Source organism: Delphinapterus leucas, chromosome 13 (assembly GCF_059928025.1).
Source record: "Delphinapterus leucas isolate spDelLeu-1000000601 "Yukka" chromosome 13, BTC_Dleu_Yukka2, whole genome shotgun sequence".
Classification (NCBI taxonomy): Eukaryota; Metazoa; Chordata; class Mammalia; order Artiodactyla; family Monodontidae; genus Delphinapterus; species Delphinapterus leucas.
Window position 1 is genome coordinate 63,831,573 of NC_143141.1, and position 18,889 is coordinate 63,850,461.

Sequence of the window (18,889 nt, forward strand, 5' to 3'; positions counted from 1 at the left end):
AAGGAAATCCATCATCAAGCAGGGCTTATGGCTTGGGGCTTAGGTTGTCCCGGGGCATCAAACCAGGATGCAGGGACTTAGGAAGTCCGGGAGGAGCTCCAAATCCCTTTCCATGAATACAGAAAAAAGATGAATAAACAGCCTCCAAAACCCCTCTAGAATGGCACCTTGCAAGCTTTGGTGACACACAGTGCTTTTCCAGAGGTCATGCTGGATGAAAGTCTGTGAGAAGACCTGCACAAGGCAGCGATTTGGACACCTGGACACATGCCTTTACCAGAGAGAAGGAATTTCTAGTGCAGCTGGTGATAATGGAAAAAATCCAAAAGAATAGGGGCCATGTTTCACAGAAGCTTCCACAGGCAGATATTTATTTTTAAAAGTGACCTGAACTTTCTATAGGATGTCACTGGATTCCCACAAGAAGGTTCATCACAGTTAGGAAAGGACCAGCTACAATTCATTTTCTGATTAGAGTGCTTTCTGGTTTGAACCTGTAAGGGGCTAGGAGCAGCAGAGGAAGGGTATGCACGGTAAGAAGACAGGAGGAGGGCCTCATAAGTAGAAGGAAGCTATGCCAAACAAAGCATAGGATGGTCTCTAGATGGGAAACAATATTAGAGACCTGTGCAAAGAAAGATCAAAAGGAAAAGCAGGGCACCAGCAATAGCTTGGGAGTGCGGGGCGGGGGGGGGGGGAGCGAAGGAGGGAGGGGGGAGAATAGCAGAGGAGGAGGTAAAAAGGAGAGAAGGAAAGGAGCATGAAAGCAACCTCACGTGCAGTGCACGAGTCAACGATTATGGAGAAGAGCTGCAAAGAGAATTGGGTTACTCGATTGGGAAGGAGGGACTTGGTTCTCTGGAGAGCCCTTCGGCTTTTACACAGACCCGCTCAGCGCTAAGGGGGTGTGGTCCTGGGCTTACGGCGGTAGGAGTGTGAGACGATTGCGGTGGAGGCGCCGCCCAATTTCTCCCCAAGGTGGAAGCCTGGGAAAACCGAGCGGCAGGCTGCAAGGCAAGCAGGGCGGAGGCGGAGCGAGGGCGCCGAGGGGCGGGACAAGGGAGGGCGTGGGGAGGAAAAGGAGGCCCTGGTGAAGGCGGCACTAGGACCCGCCGGCGCCCCGCCGGCTCCCGGGAGGTTGATAAAGCGGCGGCGGCGTTTGACGTCAGTGGGGAGTTAATTTTAAATCGGTACAAGATGGCGGAGGGGGACGAGGCAGCGCGGAGGCAGCAGTCGCACGAGGGGCTGCGGCGCCGGAGGCGAACCATTGACCCAAACACCGGGGTTAACCACGTCTCGTCCACAACCCTCCTAGGTACGGGCCGGCGAGGTGTAGGCTGCAGGGCCCGGGTGGGGAGAGGGCGCGGGCCGCTCGGGCTCGCTGGCACCGGCCGCAGGCTGTGGGGTCGTCGTCCGCCGCTGGGTCGGCTCTCCTCCAGCCGCCGCGTCTGGCCGCCGCGCCTAGCCCCCGCCGCGCCCCCGAGCTCCCGCGGCGCGCGGCCTGAAAGGGCGGTCCTCCGGCCGCAGCTCCCGCAGCTGTCGGGTGCACGGGCGGCGCGCGCGTCTGCGCCCGGCCCGGCCCCCTGCCTTCCCGCCCGCCGCGTGGCTGTAGCGGCGTCCTCCCCCCCAGAGGGGGCGGCCTGGAGCAGGGGTCGCAGACCCGGGGCGCGGGGAGGTTGGCGGCGGCGCGGGGAGGTCCTAGGGAGCTCCGGGCGACCTGTCACCCGGCCGGCACTCGCTGTTCTCTGTCCTTCGCGCGGAAAGGGAGGAAGGGTTAACCAGGTCGTGATGGGCCCAGCAGAGGAGGAGGACGCGCAGCTCGCGGGGGGAGGAGACACCTCGCTGCCAGGTTGGAAGGTTCTCCAGACACCCTTCCAGGAGGGAACCGCGGTCCGCAGGCCAGGGTTGTGTCCGGGGGCTCGGATTCCGGGGACCCTCGGTTGCCGAACCCATTCATGCGGATAGCGCGTGTTTAGGATGCAAGTTCAGATTTAATTGTCAAAACTGGAGTTATGAGCTGTTTACTAATATTGAGATCACAGTAAGGCCCGATCGGACTGAAAGTGTCGGTGGTGTGAAGTCACCTGATCCTTCGCTCCCCGGTTCTGCTGAATGTGAGCTCCTACTGTACGTTTACAAGGAGCGCCCCTGCCCCCTGGAAGACGCATTTGCCTTGGCGGCGGAGTGTTGTGTGTCCCTCTCACTCACAACGCCCTATTTTTAGGAGTTTAGCATTTGATCCTTCACTGTGGTGTGAATTGAACGCCTGAAATCCTGATTGAGAATTTTGATGTTACTTAAAGACATAAAGTTTTTCCAAGGCTTATAAATAGTAAAAGCCTACGGTTAGGTAAGTATGGTCATGGCATAGATAAGAGTTTATTAACTATACTAAGTGTGAACTGTGTTTTTCAAATTTCTCTCCACAATCTGATAAAGGTTTTGTGAGGTAAAATGTAAAACATTTTGATAAAAGACTCACTTTAAAAGAAAAGTTTATGTGAAATGTACTTCGTCATTCATGGTAGACCTTGGACGTGTGGAACGTATGTCAGAGGTGATGACAAACTGTAAGTTTTGCTAAGGGAAAAAGAACAGGAAATAAAGCTGATTTTATTATTGCTTGCCAACCAAAGCACTTGACAGAACTGTTTACACAGAAGAAAATGCTGCCAGAGGAGAGAGGTTTGCCTTAGACCTATTCTGGTTGGAATTCTCAAGTAATAAGTTGTTCTGGAATGCTGATGGATTGGTTAATTTAGCTCTTTTGGACCCTGGAGAGGGAGGGTTGTGCGTATTTATTTACTTATCTACTTATGCCGTTTTAGATGTAGTTTCAAAGCGTTTTACGTGTTTGCCTTATTAGGAAAAGCATTGCTTTATGACTCAGGGTTATGAACATCGTTTTTAGGCTGTGGCACAGTGAGAAGAGATGCTATTCTTTTTTTTTTTTTAATTAATTAATTTATTGGCCGAGTTGGGTCTTTGTTGCTGCATGTGGGCTTTCTCTAGTTGCGGCGAGGGGGGCTACTCTTAATTGTGGTGGTGGACTTCTCATTGCGGTGGCTTCTCTCGTTGTGGAGCACGAGCTCTAGAGCGCAGCCTCAGTAGTTGTGGCGCACAGGCTTAGTTGCTCTGCGGCATGTGGGATCGTCCCGGACCAGGACTCAAACCCATGTCCCCTGCATTGGCAAGCAGATTCTTAACTACTGAGCCACCGGGGAAGCCCCGAGATGCTATTCTTAAGACTTGATAAATAGGGGTCATCATTTATTAAATGCTTCGTCTGCTACTCACAGGTTTTTGTCTTTGTGTGTGTGTGTGGAGTTAGTCCTTCACTTGATAGCCATTCCTATCAAACGACTGCCTAAAATAGTCCCTCTCCCTGCTCATTTGCTCTGAGTCACCGATTAATACATTAAAAACCAAGTGAACTTTTTGAGATTTGTGTTTAAAGTAAGAGCAAACAGGCTGTGAATGAGTAGGGACTCATCTGATTTTGGCTGTAGAAACTCTTTGTCTCCCTCTGCTTTCTGGATAAAGTCATAAGAGTTGAGTTGGGGTGAGTCAGGTGCCACTCTAGTAGTTTAGTCTTAGGAAGATGCTTTGTGTCTCTTAAAGAGAAGTGCTTACGCTTTCTAGGGTTACATTGTAAGACCTTTATAAAGCACTTATGAACTCTTCTATTCTAATGACTTTGTCGGATGCTAAGAATCTGTGGATGTGATTAAGTATTTAGTAAAGTGTTTTGAAATCCTTTGAAATTCTTTATTTGGGGAAGAAAGAGGTTCCTTACAGTAAAGCAGTACTTATTATAGGGCAAATAAACCATGAGTTAAAATGAGATTCTGGCCTTAAGTCCAAGGCACCTATTTTCGGATTCATTTTTAGTTTACCTCTGTGTTTTAACTTTAGGATAAAGTTTTTGAGTATTCACAAGTGAAAGTAACGTTTTTGAAATTGTTAGACTGTTTCCAAAATTGTGTCTTTTCCATTCATCTGCTATTAAGCAGCTGCTAAGAGTATACCTGGAGGACTGTCATGTAGTTTGATGCTGGAGTTCAAGACATATTTAAAATTGTGAGACCTAGTAGTAAGATACATTTTAAAAAGTTGTTTATGCTCAATTGGAAGACCTTTTTGACACACAGGATTGTAAGCAAAACTGTTTGGCAGGCTGTCAAAGAGCCAGAAATGTAAGGGATGGGAATAGAAGTTAAACTTTTTTGTAATAGTGATTTATAGCTTTACAGAAGGAGTTTTTTCCAGAGTGGGTGCAGGGAAACAGTTTTTCTTTTTTTCTTTTTTTTTTTTTAAGTGTAAACATATTCTGATTGTCTAGCCATTTTATGGTTGTATTGTTTACTCTTTTGGGTATTATTTAACTTAAGGAAGAGAGATGTGAATATAGAATAACTAAACTTGATCCCCCAATTAATTCATTACTCATGTAAGTTTCTTCCTATCCTTTACTCTTTTTCACCACCCACAGAAGAACTATTGAGGGTTTTCTTCATAGCTTTAAAAGTGGATATCCAGAAAAAAAGACCAACCTGAAAATATGTCAGTAGGATAATACTTGATACTTTATAAAGCACTTTAAACACCTTGCTTTGATTTTATTCTTAAAACCTTCCTGTGAGGGAATTAAGTTATTCCCATTGAAGGGAGTGATTGTGACTGGTCTACAGTCACAGAAACTACTCAGAGGTACTCTTACTGCTCCTCACCAGACTTGGAGGAGGGTAGGGGCCTTTCTTCATTGCAAATTATTACATATCATTAGAGATGACTGGGTAAAACTTTGTTGAATGAAGTCTGAAATCATACTAATGAGAAGATGGGACAGTTAAAAAGTAAAGATAGGGCAGGTCACTCAGTGGAGTGGGAAATTTTAAAGTAGGAAGGCAAAAGATGGATACTGTAGAAAGAAGTAGAAGAATTAATAAAGGAGGCTTTGGGGTTAATCTGGGCAATACAAGTAGAATCTAGGGGATTCCCTTGCTAAGGTACCAGTTTAATAAAATTCTTTGTATAACTTGTATTTCTGTGATTGGCATCAAAATAAGCAGTAACTAATAACTTGGGGAAATGTGTAACTGACGTTATTTATCTATGCTCTGTAGCGCATTTTACCTGCTTATTGTGTAATACTCTGATTGTGGGGGTAGTGTTTCTTTAATCACAGGGAATCAAGATCGTGTAGTGGAAAAAGAATGAGGAATCAAAAGCTGAGTGACTTGGTTTAAACTCTTTGAGCTTGAAACCCCTCACATACAGTAGTGATGATAATCCCATAAGGGCTGTAGGGGGAACAAATGAGGTGATAGGGTACAAGTGTTTTGTAAATTGTAAATTGTAAGACACAGTAATATGTATGTAAGAATGTGCCAGTTTGACTACTTGTTCTATTATATATGTGTATATTTGCAATCAGAAAGTCTCTTCTAATTTTTTTTCCCTATAATGTGGACAAAGGTTTAATGTGGGTGAGGATGGTGGGTAAATTTTTAACTTTATCTGTAAAATGCTGATAACGTGTTCATGATTAGTTATTGTATTAAATGTGATTAAAATGCTTAACCCAATGGCAAACATTCTATTTGATGGTACTTATTACTATAATATGTGGTTATTTAAGAGATTTTGAACTAAACATTTAATTTTTAGAATAAGTGATTTAAAAGGTCTCTGTTCAGTTTTTGTTTTTTTTTTTAAAGAAGATGTAGGGGGTAGGAGTTTATTAATTATTTTTTGCTGTGTTGGGTCTTAGTTTCTGTGCGAGGGCTTTCTCTAGTTGTGACAAGGGGGGGGGCCACTCTTCATCGCGGTGCGGGGGCCTCTCACTATCGCGGCCTCTCTTGTTGCGGAGCACAGGCTCCAGACGTGCAGGCTCAGTAGTTGTGGCTCACAGGCCTAGCTGCTCCGCGGCATGTGGGATCCTCCCAGACCAGGGCTCGAACCCGTGTCCCCTGCATTAGCAGGCAGATTCTCAACCACTGCGCCACCAGGGAAGCCCGTTTTGTTCAGTTTTTATAAGATAAAAACAAGCATTCATGCTTGTCAGCTATCTTTATTTTAATAAACTTTCATTTTAGAGAATCATTTAATCATGTGGCAAAATAGTCTTTCAGTTACAGGATTCAATGTGAATTAATTTCTTAGTTAAGGTCATGGCAGTTTTCCAGTAGAGCACATTGGGTTTTCAAACAGTAAAGGTACAAAATCTAATTTACGTCTCTTATGCACAAGAATGCCTAAAAAAGTGATTGACTTGAAACCACACTAATCGTGAATCCCATAAAAAGCTTTTTTTCCCCTTCATGTAATAGTCATTTATAGAAGAGTCATGGGTAGTGATAAGAACGTACTTATTTTAACTGAAGACTTAATTTTGAGTACTGTAAACTTCCTATGGCCTTCAGAATGGAATAACATTTTTTCCTTCCTGATGGTTAATATCTACCCTAGCAAGCTTGTAGGTCTTTTTTTGGGTTATTAAATAGATAATAATCTATGAAGGCACTTTAGAAACTTTAAAGCCTTCTACAAAGAAACTCTGTAAAGGGGGTGAAATTGGCACATTCAGCGAGCTGCTCTTTTTGTATTTGAATGAATGGGTTTATGAGATATTAAAAGCTGGATTAAGTTCACTTTTATTGAAATGGTGGGGGGGAAGTTGAATTTTGAATGATAAGTTGGAGAGAAATTTTGACACGAAAATCACCCCTCTTCTTAGTTTTTTTGACAAAAACAGTTATTAATCATCAGAAAATGCTGTTTTATAGCCCTTTAATTTTAAGATAGATTTGACAATGTGAGCAGGCTATGTGGAATTTTTGTTTAGAGTCAAGAAGCTTTTTATTGCATACACTTGGATATTGTTTCTCAAAAAATTCTGAAGTAGGCTAAAAGTTCTTGTGAAGGTTGAGCAATGTACCAGATAACAAATGTCTTACAACTGGATATTAAGACAGAAATTTACTGCCTTTTAAGTTACAGCTAAACTTGTGATTTAACAGGACTTGTGATCACAGCTCCTAACCTAATTGAGTAATACGGTAATTTATGCTTTGTTATAAAAGTTTAAAATTTAATTCCAAAAGCAGTAAATCTTTGTAGACACTTTGGAAAATACAAATAAAGGAAAAAAGAAGAGAGTAGAAATCATACCAACTAGTGGTAACCACTGCTAACATTTTATACATCCTTTTTAAAATGCATAGTTTAATTTTTCCTAGATTAGGATCTTACTGTAATTTTGTAATTTACTTTTTCATTTCATATTGTATTTCTCTATATGATTAAATCTCTACAACATGATTTTTTAAATGGCATTATTCTACTACTTAACTAATCTTCCTTTTGGTTATGGAATTGTTTCTCGTGAATAATGCTAGCTAAGCATCTTTATAGATAAACCTTGACCTATAGGGTAAGGTCTTAAAAGTAGATTTCTGTGTCAGATGGCCTGTACATTTTCAAAATTGAAGACACGCATCAGCAAATCCATTCAAAAAGGTTGTATCCATTTATTCTGTCTCCATTAAGGTTAGATTTGTGCTTGTTCACAAGTGGGTGTTAATTAAAAATAAATGCCAACACATAGGAAAAATGGGGATCTCACTGTTTGTTTCATTTGCATTTCTTCAATTACAGTTGATGTTGAAATTTTAATATGGTAATTGAACGTGAATTCTTTTTTAAATTGCATTTTTGTATTCTTTGACCAGCTCTCAGTGTTTCTTTTATCTTTGTGAAAACTCTTTTGTATACAAGAAATTCTTTTTTATGTCTGTTTTTTAACAAACATATGAATAGTATGTTTTAAAAATGGTATATTTATTATATTTATTATTTGTATATTATTATTTTAAAAATAGTATACTAGTATATAAAAAATAGAATAGTTTGTTTTAAAAAATATTTAAAATGGTTCCATATGGGTGTTTTTCTTAAATAAATTGGCAACTCTCAACTTATTAACTTAGTGCTAGTCTCTTTTGAATATTTAGGTATGCTGTTGGGAGTTTCTTTTCTCTTTTTCTGTTTTTATTGTTTTAAATTCTTTGTGAGATGTTGAATATTTATTCCTGTCTCTTTATAATGCCAGAGTATGGGCATCTGCTTCAGTGCCCAGTAGTGTGGTAGAAGTTTCCAAGCTGAGGAGCTGGGTTCAAATCACCACCACCACCAAGCTTTGGCTTCCTTAACAAAAAAATCTACTTTAGAAATTTAAGGTTAAAATAATGTCTTAAAACATCTGACGTGTATTGAGCGTACAAAGGAAGTTAGTTATTCCTTCTCAAGGGTAAAGGAGAACGTGAAGGGGCTGAGATTAGTTTTCTTTTGGGAGTAAAGAGATGGAGTAGGACAGGCAGATGGAGGACCATACTTGGACAAAGAACTACCTTTTTTGTCCCCTTGATGTTATGTTGCTGTATTGAGCACCTACCTTGTAAAAGGGCTTCTTCTCTGTTGCTTGTAATTAATACCTACATAGAAAAGTGTAGAACAGATCCCTGTTTCTAAGCTTTTATGTAGATGGGAGATCAGATAGACCTTATGCATATTTGTGAGTAAAGTTTATCATTAAGTTTATAATTTCAGAAGTAGAAAGTAATGTGTGTTAATATTGTTGAGCAAGACTTCATGGGGGAGGTTGGGCTTATCAATCCTTGAAGAATGGGTGGGTCTTAGCAGAGTTGTAGGATATACCACTTGTTTGAAGATAGAAAGATAGGCAGTATGTTGGGAAGCTTTAGTTAAAGCCCTTGTTCCTGCTTTCTAAGAATATTTCTAAAAGGGATGCTTAAAAAGTATTTGAAAGCAATTAGATGAAACAATTGAAAAATCAAATGTGTTAGAGCATGTTTACTAAAAAAAGGAATATGAGTTTTCCTGTAGCCAAGTAGAGCAAAGAATTGATTTAAATAACTGAATAATTCCTAGAAAAACTGAATAGTCCCCCAAATGTGACTAAAAACGGTAAAGATGTGTGTTCCCTGCCCCTATTTTTGAGCATGTGTATTTCTCTGCCACAAGGAATCCTGACACGTACTCTAAAATTGCCAAACTTAGGAAAGGACAAAAGGAGAGTATAGTGAGAACCTCTGACTCTCTTATCCCATTTGTTTTTTTCAAATTAGTCACATTTTATCTAGCTGGAAGGATGTTTATTTGTTTCTTTTTGGCACTATTTCTTTTTTTACAACTGCTCTCTTAGTAGAATTTTGCCTGTATTGAGCCAAGGTTGGGATTTGAGTATATGCTCTACTTTCCTTTCCTTTTTTTTAAACTGCAGCTGTAACAAGTCATTTGAGGTTGAGAGCTGGAGCAAAGTGGAACTTAGTGTCTTATTTCCAGAGTCTTGGCAGATACCTATTTGAGATTTGTCATGAAAATGCTATTCTAAATTTAAACTTGTATGTATTTTTTAAAAAAATAACTCCTTTGTTAACTGGTTATCCCAAATTTCAATAGCTCTTCTATGAGTTTAATATCTTTTAACTTACTACAGAGTTAATTTGGGGGCCACAAAGAGAATGGTTAAACTATTTGCCTAAATCGAGGCAACGTATGTACTCTGGTTTTGTTGGATTCCCCATTGCTGTGTTACAAAACCTTGGAGTCAGTACCAACAATACTTTTGGAGGTGGAAATTTAGTACATTGTCGCTTTATAAAGGCCTATAGAAAATAGAATGTATACGGAATAATTTAGTGTTATCTGTTGCCTACTCCAAAGAAGGATGTTGAAGAACTAGCTAGCTCTTGCATGCATCGCTTTCTATTTTTACTGTCACATCTTGACTTTGGGCTTTTCACCTTACATTCAGGCTCTTCCATTTGCCTTATATCTGATTTCCCTGTTTTTAGACTCTCATTATACTTCTTACTCACTCATCACTTTCAGTTTATCTCTGCAGCACAGCTTTGATCCTATCACTCTGCCAGAATTTTCCATGGCTCCTCAGGATAATGCCTAGCATTCTTAGCCTAAACTTTTAAGGTTAGCTTAATCTGAGTCTCATGGATACAGCCTTCTCCAGGGTGTCTTCACTGATAATCCTAGTTTAAATAATCCAGTATAGCTCTTTTTCTTTGTACTGTCCTTTTATACTTGTTTGTGTCAGAACTTTGAGAGTAAGGACTATTAGTAGCAAATTGTACTACTTTAGTATCTAGCATAGTGCCTTGCCCTCTGATTACTAGTTTGAAGTAGGTACTGTGGGGAACCTTCCTCAATTCATGACACATTGTATAGGTGTACTGAGCCTTGTTGGAATCAGTGAATATGAAACAATGAGTTGCACATTTATTTACATATATATGCATATCTTACTAAATATGGGAAAGTATAATTTTATTGCATCTTATGTTTTAAAAGTCTGCAGTTTTAAAACCTGCCCTTCTACATAGCTTATGAAGAAAAAATGGTTTCCCAAATATTGGGGGACTGTATAAATGATTTGCTGACTATAAATCATTAAGTTTTGACAAGGAGATTTTTGGAAAAAATAAAGAGAAAAATAGCTGTTGCCAAGATTTGTTATAAAGACGTGAAATAAACTTCTCTGCTTTTAAACAAACTGTATTTTTGTTAACTTTTTTTAAGCTTTCTAAAAATCTTGAGCACATAAGAATTCACTTCTGAGTTTGTTTAACGAACGTGCATAGTTGGAAAATGATGAATCTGACAATTACAAAGACCTGGGTGTACGTCGTGATCTGATTACTTACAAAATGTTAAATTTTGTTTAAGCAAACTGCTTAATCTAAACCTCAGTGTCCTCCTTTATACAAATAAGGAAACTCTTAGCTAATCCCACAAAGTGATTTTGAGGATTATATAGTCATTAGTATAGAGTAAGCACTCTAAGTGTTTTTCTCTCTTCTATAGTAAAAGGAACAACACCTTAAATTATTTCAAGGAATGAGAAAGTTCCTAATAATGTTTTCACCTCTTCTCCTAGATAGCCACTTCTTTCAGTTCTCTGTTCAAATGTCTCCTTATTAGAGAAGGCTTGCCTGAATGTTCTTTTGTAAAATGGCAACCCCGGCTTTCATTTCCCTTAACCTGTTTTATTTTTCTCTGTAGCACTTAACACCAGCTGATGTCATATATTTGTTTTCTATCTCCTCACCTTTTGGATGTAATAAATTCCGAAGGGAAGGATTTTCTTTGTTGTTTATTTTGTTTGATACCGAATCTGCAGTTCTTAGAACCATGTTATAGGTGTTCAGTGAATATTGAAGGAATAAAGGCTTATGCATCCCCACCTCTAGTCCTTTCACCCCTGCACCAGAATTGCCTTGGTGGTTGTTAGTGGGGTGCTTGTTACAGATGTAGATTCCTGGACCCCATATCTGAGCTGTATCAACTTTGGAGATGAGAATCAAGAGTCTGTATTCCAAACAAGCCACCCAGGTGGTTCTTTTAAGCTTTAGTGCATGGGACTCACTGTTTTACGGTGTGACTGGGGCTTATTAAATATTGACAGTATAACTTGGTTTCAGACCCATGTATAATTAAATTTCAGATGAATCGACTATTCTGTAGCAAACATTTTTTTTTCCTGTTGCTATGTCAAGGAATAGTTATGTATTTTTGTAGTTTTGATTATTTTGGTTACTCTAGTTTTTGTCCAGAAATCCAGTTTAATCCAGACCTTAAAATCTCAAATACGCGATGCTTATCAGTCCACCTTTCCCAAACAAAACCAAACCCTTTAAACCCATACATAATCTGTACTTGTTATTTTTTACTCATAAGAATAGATGAGCTAATATCAGGGATTTACTTTAAGTGATAAGCATCATTTAAAAATATGGACTGATTTGCATCTTCTTTCTATGGCTATACCACTGGGGAACAAAGATTGATCTTTATAAGAATTATCCTGTAACGTTGAAAGGCAGTTTGGTATAGAGGAAACAGCATGGGCTTAATAAAAAGACTTAAATAGAAATCTTGATTCCTTTACTACTTTTTAGCTGTAGAATTTTGGAAGAATTTTTTTTTTTAAACTTCTTTGAATTTCTTCTCTGAAATGGGGATAATTGCTAAGTCACAGTGTTGTTGAGAGGATTCCTTTCACAGTGCCCAGCATAAAGTTACAGAGTCATTCAATAAATAAGTTCCTTTCCTATGGAAGTAAATTCTTAAGCAACTTAAAATACTTCATTAGAAACAATTGTAATGTATTTCAAACTTACAAAAATGACAGAGGAAAATATAATAGATGCCCAAGTGCCCATTGCATAGATCTAATACATAATATTTGCTATATTTGTTTTGAATCCTTTTTTTAAAAGAAATAAAATGTTACTGTACAGTTAGTGTTCTCCTGACATCTCTCTTTTTTCCTCTTCCCTCCCTCCTTAGATATACACCTATCTTGAAGTAAGTATGTATGTTTCCTGATTTTTTAATAGTCCTATAATATATATATTTATTTTTTTCCATAAACAATATATGGTATAGTGCTATATTTAAAAATTTTTAGAAAGTGACTCAAACTATGTATTTGTGGCTTGATTTGTTTTTTCATTCAACATTGGTTTTGAGTTTTATCTATGTGTACACATTTAATCGTATTCATTAATTTTAATTCTCTATTTCATGGTTTATTTATCTGTGGATATTTAGGTTCCAATTTTTTTTTTTTTGCAGTTACAAACAATACTTCAGTGAACAAGGAACCTTGTCTCTTCTGTGCATTTGTGTAGGAATTCCTCTAGCATATAAATAACTTGTCTAAAAATTAAATTTAAAAAGTTTCAGTATTGTGTACTCTAATTCTTTAAAAATCTGGACCACAGAACAAGAGTGTGTCTCCCCACCCTTTGAAAAAAGGTACAAAAGATGTCGGACCCTTTGGGTGACTTGGGTGAGATTTTCTGCAAGACTTTCCTTTAGAAGAAAATAGAGAAGAACCTTACTGAGGACTCTAAGTTGCAGAACCTAAATATAATTTTTCTGAATTTCTGTCTTGTTGCTTAGAGTCTCCTGAGCCATTATTTATTCTATGGAGTATACTTACTTCTTATTTCAATGTATGCTTTAAGAGCTGGTTAATACTTGATGATAAACTTTGGGAAAAATATTTTGTAATCTGTTTTACAATTTTCTTCATCTGTTTAGATAAATGCATAAAAGCATTTTTATCTTCAGTATTTTTTAAATGGGAACAGCAAAGATTCTGTGACATCAGTGCTGGTTACTGTGGAAACAGAGTAGATTTCAAGTGAAAAATGTTTGAATCTTATAGGAAAACAACTTTTTGTTTATCTCCTGATTTGATAGTAATGGAGGAAGGAAATATGAACTACATTATATGCTCTTTAAACGTATTTTTAAAGCTTGGTTATTCAGGATGGTCTTGTTGGTCAAGTGGGCAAAGCTGATGGGGGAAAGTATCTGATATCTGACGTTATTAGTAGGTCTTCTGGAGTCTTTATAGTTTTTATTTTTGCAGTTTGCATCATAGTTCCAGTTTTATATGAGAGAAATTTAACTTTATAAGTTATTAATAACATTATTTTATAGGAGCAAATAGTTAAACCCTTTCTTGTAGTAGCTGCTTCTCTCCTTAAATTTTTTTGAAGTCCAAGTTTGTGTCTTTGTCAGTATTCTTATTCCAGGTGGCATCTTTTTGGGCAGGGAGAGGGAAGCCTGCTATTAAAAGCTCACCCAGGTGACCGATGATGACGCCAGACCAAATTTGTACGTTTATATTCTTAAAGTAGGGATGTCTATGTACACTGCCTCTTTTCACTTTATGTAGAATCCACAGTACTTCGACTGGAGTGGTTAGCTTTGTCAGAGTATTAGCAGTCTCCTAGGAAAAATGGAGGATTATAGTTTAGCTTGAAAACTTTTTTTTCCTTCAGTGAAAACAGTAGCATCACTAGAAACTACATGAAGTAAAATAAACTGAACGATCTTTATGTACTAAATACCTGTAAAATATCATGATCCTTGGTACTCTGTTCAGAGGACAGAGGACATTGGCATCACCATGAAGTTATTTAGAAATGCAGTTTCAGGCTCCATCCCACATTTCCTGAATCAGAATATTCATTTTAACAAGATCCCCAGGTGATTCATATGCATTTTAAAAGTTTGAGAAGCACTAATGTAGAGGAAATAACATTAAATTAATAAGACCACGCCCAGTTCTCCCTCCAAACAGTGGTCTAGTCTTGTGTTTTCCTTATCTTTAAAAAGAGTGAATTTGGCTGCATAATCTCTGAAGCCCCTGTGAGTGATATATTAGATTTAATTTTAAGTATTGAGGCTAATTTTTTTTTTATAAACACTTTACTATGGAGAATTTCAAACACAGAAGTAGAGAGAATAGTGTAATGAACCCATTACCCACATTCAACAATTATGAACTTCAGCAATTATTAATTTATGGCCTATTGATTTTTTTAAAATTTATTTTTGGCTGTGTTGGGTCTTTGTTGCTGTGCGCAGGCATTCTCTAGTTGTGGTGAGCAGGGGCTACTCTTCGTTGTGGTGCACGGCTTCTCACTGCGGTGGCTTCTCTTCTTGCGGAGCACGGGCTCTAGGCTCGCGGGCTTCAGTAGTTGTGGCATGTGTGCTCAGTAGTTGTGGCTCACAGGCTCTAGAGTGCAGGCTCAATAGTTGTGGTGCACGGGCTTAGTTGCTCCATGGCATGTGGGAACTTCCCGGATCAGGGCTCGAACCCACGTCCCCTGCGTTGGCAGGCGGATTCTTAACCACTGCACCACCAGGGAAGCCCTTTAGAATTCACCTTTTATATTGTTTTGCCTTTTTTTGGTTGTTGTTTATTTTGGTCGCACCGTGTGGCATGTAGGATCTTAGTTCCCGATCAGGGATGAAACCTGCTCCCTGTGCAGTGCAAGTGTGGAGTCTTAACCACTGGACCACCAGGGAAGTCCCTATGGCCTATTGTGTTTCATGTTTCCTCCCTTTCTTCCCTGGCACTTCCTTCTTTCCCTTATTATTTTGAAGCAAATCCCACACATCATGTCTTCCTCCACAAAGAGTTCAGTATGTATCTCTAAAAAATAAGTATTGTAAAACTTCATACATTTAGAACTAACATACAGGTATGCACAACGATCAAAGATCATGTTTATTGGTTGAATTTTCTTTACTCAGTTCTTTTAAATTAAAAAATAAGAAGGTAGATCTTAGAGTCAGGACATAATGGAGTTGGAAAGCAATTTAGAGATATCATTGAAATGTCCTTAATTAGCCAGTGCAATATCTTAAAGTCAAGGTGTTTAAGTGACTTCCTAAAGTTGACATGCTGTTTGGAGGTAAAGTCTAAATTAGTACCCAGGTTTATCTGGAATCAATGAGCTTCAAAGAAATATACATTTATGACTGTATGGATTATAGGATTTTGTAACGTCTGCTACTTACTATGGTGACTTGGGGTTGTGTGAGATCAGCTGAGCCAGAAACATGTTTCCTTGAATGATTTGAGTTGGAATTGGCTGAAAGAGAAAGGTATTCGAGATTTAGAAGGTGGAAAGGGAAGCAGCAGCCATGTTTACGCTGGGAAGACTGGCTGAGACTCAAGCACTATTGTGGCTCACAGCATGCACATTGTCACAGATCTGCTGGGCCACCTTGGTGGTGTGGGGCAATATCCAGGCCTCAGTTCTTCCAGCTCTATTGAGGCTAATTTTCAAGCATCTGTACTAGAACTTGAATGTCCTAAAATTTCTTGACATTCTAAGGAGTGTATGCATAGTCTCTTGATGCTTAAAACTTAAAACTCTTGTAGGAGTTAAAAAATGTCCCCTTCTCCAATATACAGACATATGTGTTTGAGTTATTTGTTGTCATATGTTTAATTTCTCTTTTAAGTACCTAGGAGCATGATTGCTGGTTGTATGGTATGTGTTTAACTTTATATAATGTATTGCCAGAAAGTTTTTTCAACTGATTGTATCGTTTTATACTCTCACCAGAAATATATGTGAGTGCTAGTTGTTTCCCACCAATTCTATTTTTGTCAGTCTTGTAAATTTTAGCTATTTCAGTGAGTATGTAGTGGTATATCATTGTGGTATTAATTTGTATTTCCTTAGCATCTAATGGTGTGAGTATATTTTCGTGTGCTTATTGATCATTCATGTATCTTCTTTGAAGCATCTCTTGCCCATTTAAAAATTGTTCTTCTTGAGTTGTAAGAGTTCTTTATGTATTCTGAATACTGGATTTTGATTAAGGGTTTTTATGTCTGTTCATGAGGGATGTTGGTCGGTAGTTTTGTTTTCTTGTAATGTCTTTGTCTGGTTTTGATATTGGCATAATTATATTGGCTTCATAAAATGAGTTGGAAAATGTTCCTTTCCTTTTTTTTCCTGTAAAAGTATGTGTAGAATTTGTATAATTTCATTCTTAAATGGTTGGTAGTTCACCAAATTTCCAGTGAAGCCATCTGGGCCTAAAGTTTTCTTTTTAGGGGTTTAATGCATTTGATTTTAAACCTGATTCTTTTCAGTTCTCCTTTCTAAAGACTGAGTATATTCTTTTAGTTAGCCAACTAGTAATACATTTCTTAGAATAGGGTTTTTTCTTCCAGCTTTTAGGAGGCAAGAATTGATATGTGTTTAGAACTGTATTTCTGGAGAAGTGGGGTGAGGGGAGTGATGGGGTGGGTTCAGAATTTTATAGTCACTTGACCTTGTATATTTTGAAAACATTTTGTTTTGCTCCTTCACAGCACCCTCCTGCCCCTCCCAATCACTAAAATGCTGTGGAAGCAGAAGGAAGATTGAGAAGCAGTGTTCTAGAATATTTGAGAGACTTTTTCTCGCTTCTAATAGCTGTAGCCTGTATCTCTATCTTTTGAACTTAGATCTACATTTCCTAATAAAGCCTTTGTTAGCTTCACCACTTAAAAAAAAAACACACTTACTCTTATGGAATTTTCAAATATGTACAGAAGTAAAGAGAACAACATAAAGAACCTGTGTATGTATATACATCTCCCAAATTAAACAATTATGAATATAATGGCCACTTTGTTTTATCTATTTTCCATAGCCAGCCTCCCTACCAGACTATTTTGAAGCAAATAACAGATTGTATGAATGTTTTGTGTCTTTAAAAGATGAAAGATTTTTAAAAAACATAGCCGTGGTACTGTTATCATGCTAGAAAAATAATTCCTTAATACCAAATATCCGGACTTCGTATTTCCCTGATTGTTTCAAATTTGTTAATAGTTGATTTTCTTGAACAAGGCCCACACACTGCATTTGGTTGATACGGCTCTTGAGTCTCTTTCCCCCCTTCTTTACCTGCTTTCCCCCCTTTGCTCTTGCAATTTATTTGTCCAGGTTTGTTTGTCCAGTGGAATTTCCTATGTTCTAGAGTTTTCTGACTCCATCTCTGTGGTGGTGGTGGTGGTGGTGAACGTGTCTCTTATCTTTCCTTTCCCATAGTTAGATCTAGAGGCTTGATCAGTTTCATGTTTTTAAAAATTTTTCCTCAGACATACATCTTTGATGGTGTCTTGTGCTTCCTGATGCATCACATCAGGAGCCACAAAACTTTTGGTTGTCTCGTAATGTTAAGACTGATTCAGGAGGTTAGGCGTTAATCTAGCCATTATAATCTATCCCATCAGCTTTTCGCTCAGTAGTCTTAGTAGTCATTGTGCATTGCTGCCTTTTTGAAGTCCCCATTTCTAGGGAGTGAAGACCACCTGGATTCTCTTTATGCATGACCTTAGACCTTACTACTTAATTGGTTCCTGGGTAAACAGTGTTAAGTCAGATCATTAGTTCCTGTAAGTTTGCATTGTTTCTAATTGAGTTTTGTTTTAGGGGATCTATTTCATTCTATATCATGCTTGATCTTGAAAATAAATGAAGAGAAAATTGGACAAGATAATTTCAGGCATTTATTGAGCATAAATTAGATATCTAGCATAAATATAAATATATTATTACTTAGTAATGATTATATACTTAATACTAACACAACCTTTTAAGGACTTTTTTTTTCTTGAACTAGATTGGCTGAATTAATTGATTGACTTTTTTTTTTTTTTTTGGCCATGCCACAGGGCTTGTGGGATCTTGGTTCCCTGACCAGGTTGAACCTGTGCCCCCTGCAGTGGAAGCTCGGAGTCCTAACCACTGAACCACCAGGGAATTCCCTAGAGCCTCTTCTTAAGAGCAAGATAAAAATGCAAGTCAGGAGACCCTCTTTCCCTGGTAGAATTTGCTTTAGCAAGTTTAAGAGGTCTACAATATTCCAAAGACCTTATATCCAAAGTTATTATCATCTGGTTCATATTTTGCTTGGTGATACTTTAAAACTTTGAATAGCAAATGCTGTCTTCAGTGATTCCTTGCTTTTTCCACTTTGAAAGTGCCTTGTTGCTGAACTATTTTGAGTGAGATTCTAACAATTAGGTCAAGTTTGCCTTGAAACTATGCATTGCTGTCTCTTTCTTGGCTTTACTTATGCATTCACTTCCTGAAAAACTTTGTTTTGTTGATAGTGATTTCAAATAGTGAATTCCTCCTTAACTTCCAGGTAACAAACACTACTGGAAAATTTTTCAGTCCATCTGTAATGGCATTTAACAGTTCCCACTGAATTTTCAGTGCTGATCAATTTTCTTTCTAAACCTCTCAAATCATCTTTGAAGCTAAAAACCTATTCCTTTGATAGCTCACTTACCCAGTTTTTAAGCATTTTGAAGACTGTACATAGTGCCTTTAAGAAAATGTTCTCTTTGGTTCAGAGTTTTATGGATTTGCTGATACATACATTCTATCAGAGTTTTCCCACATTGTTAATCAATCTGTCCCTTTTAACAAAAATGACGGATAATTGTATTGACCTAGAGATCTATGCTTCT

The 18,889-nt window shown here is 38.2% G+C and overlaps 1 protein-coding gene across 4 annotated transcripts in view; it reads left to right on the top strand.

Annotated features, from left to right (window-relative positions):
- The first annotated feature begins 1,181 nt into the window (after positions 1–1,181).
- Positions 1,182–18,889, top strand: part of ATL2 (atlastin GTPase 2) — a 61,067-nt gene continuing 43,359 nt past the window's right edge. For 2 of the 4 annotated variants that reach the window (XM_022574052.2, XM_089923265.1), the window contains exon 1: positions 1,183–1,315. In XM_022574052.2, coding sequence (XP_022429760.1) covers positions 1,198–1,315 — 118 coding nt within the window. In that variant the 5' untranslated portion in view covers positions 1,183–1,197. Of the gene's footprint in view, positions 1,316–1,695; positions 1,958–18,889 lie in introns of those variants that run through there. The other 2 variants (XM_022574051.3, XM_089923266.1) reach the window with 2 other exon arrangements.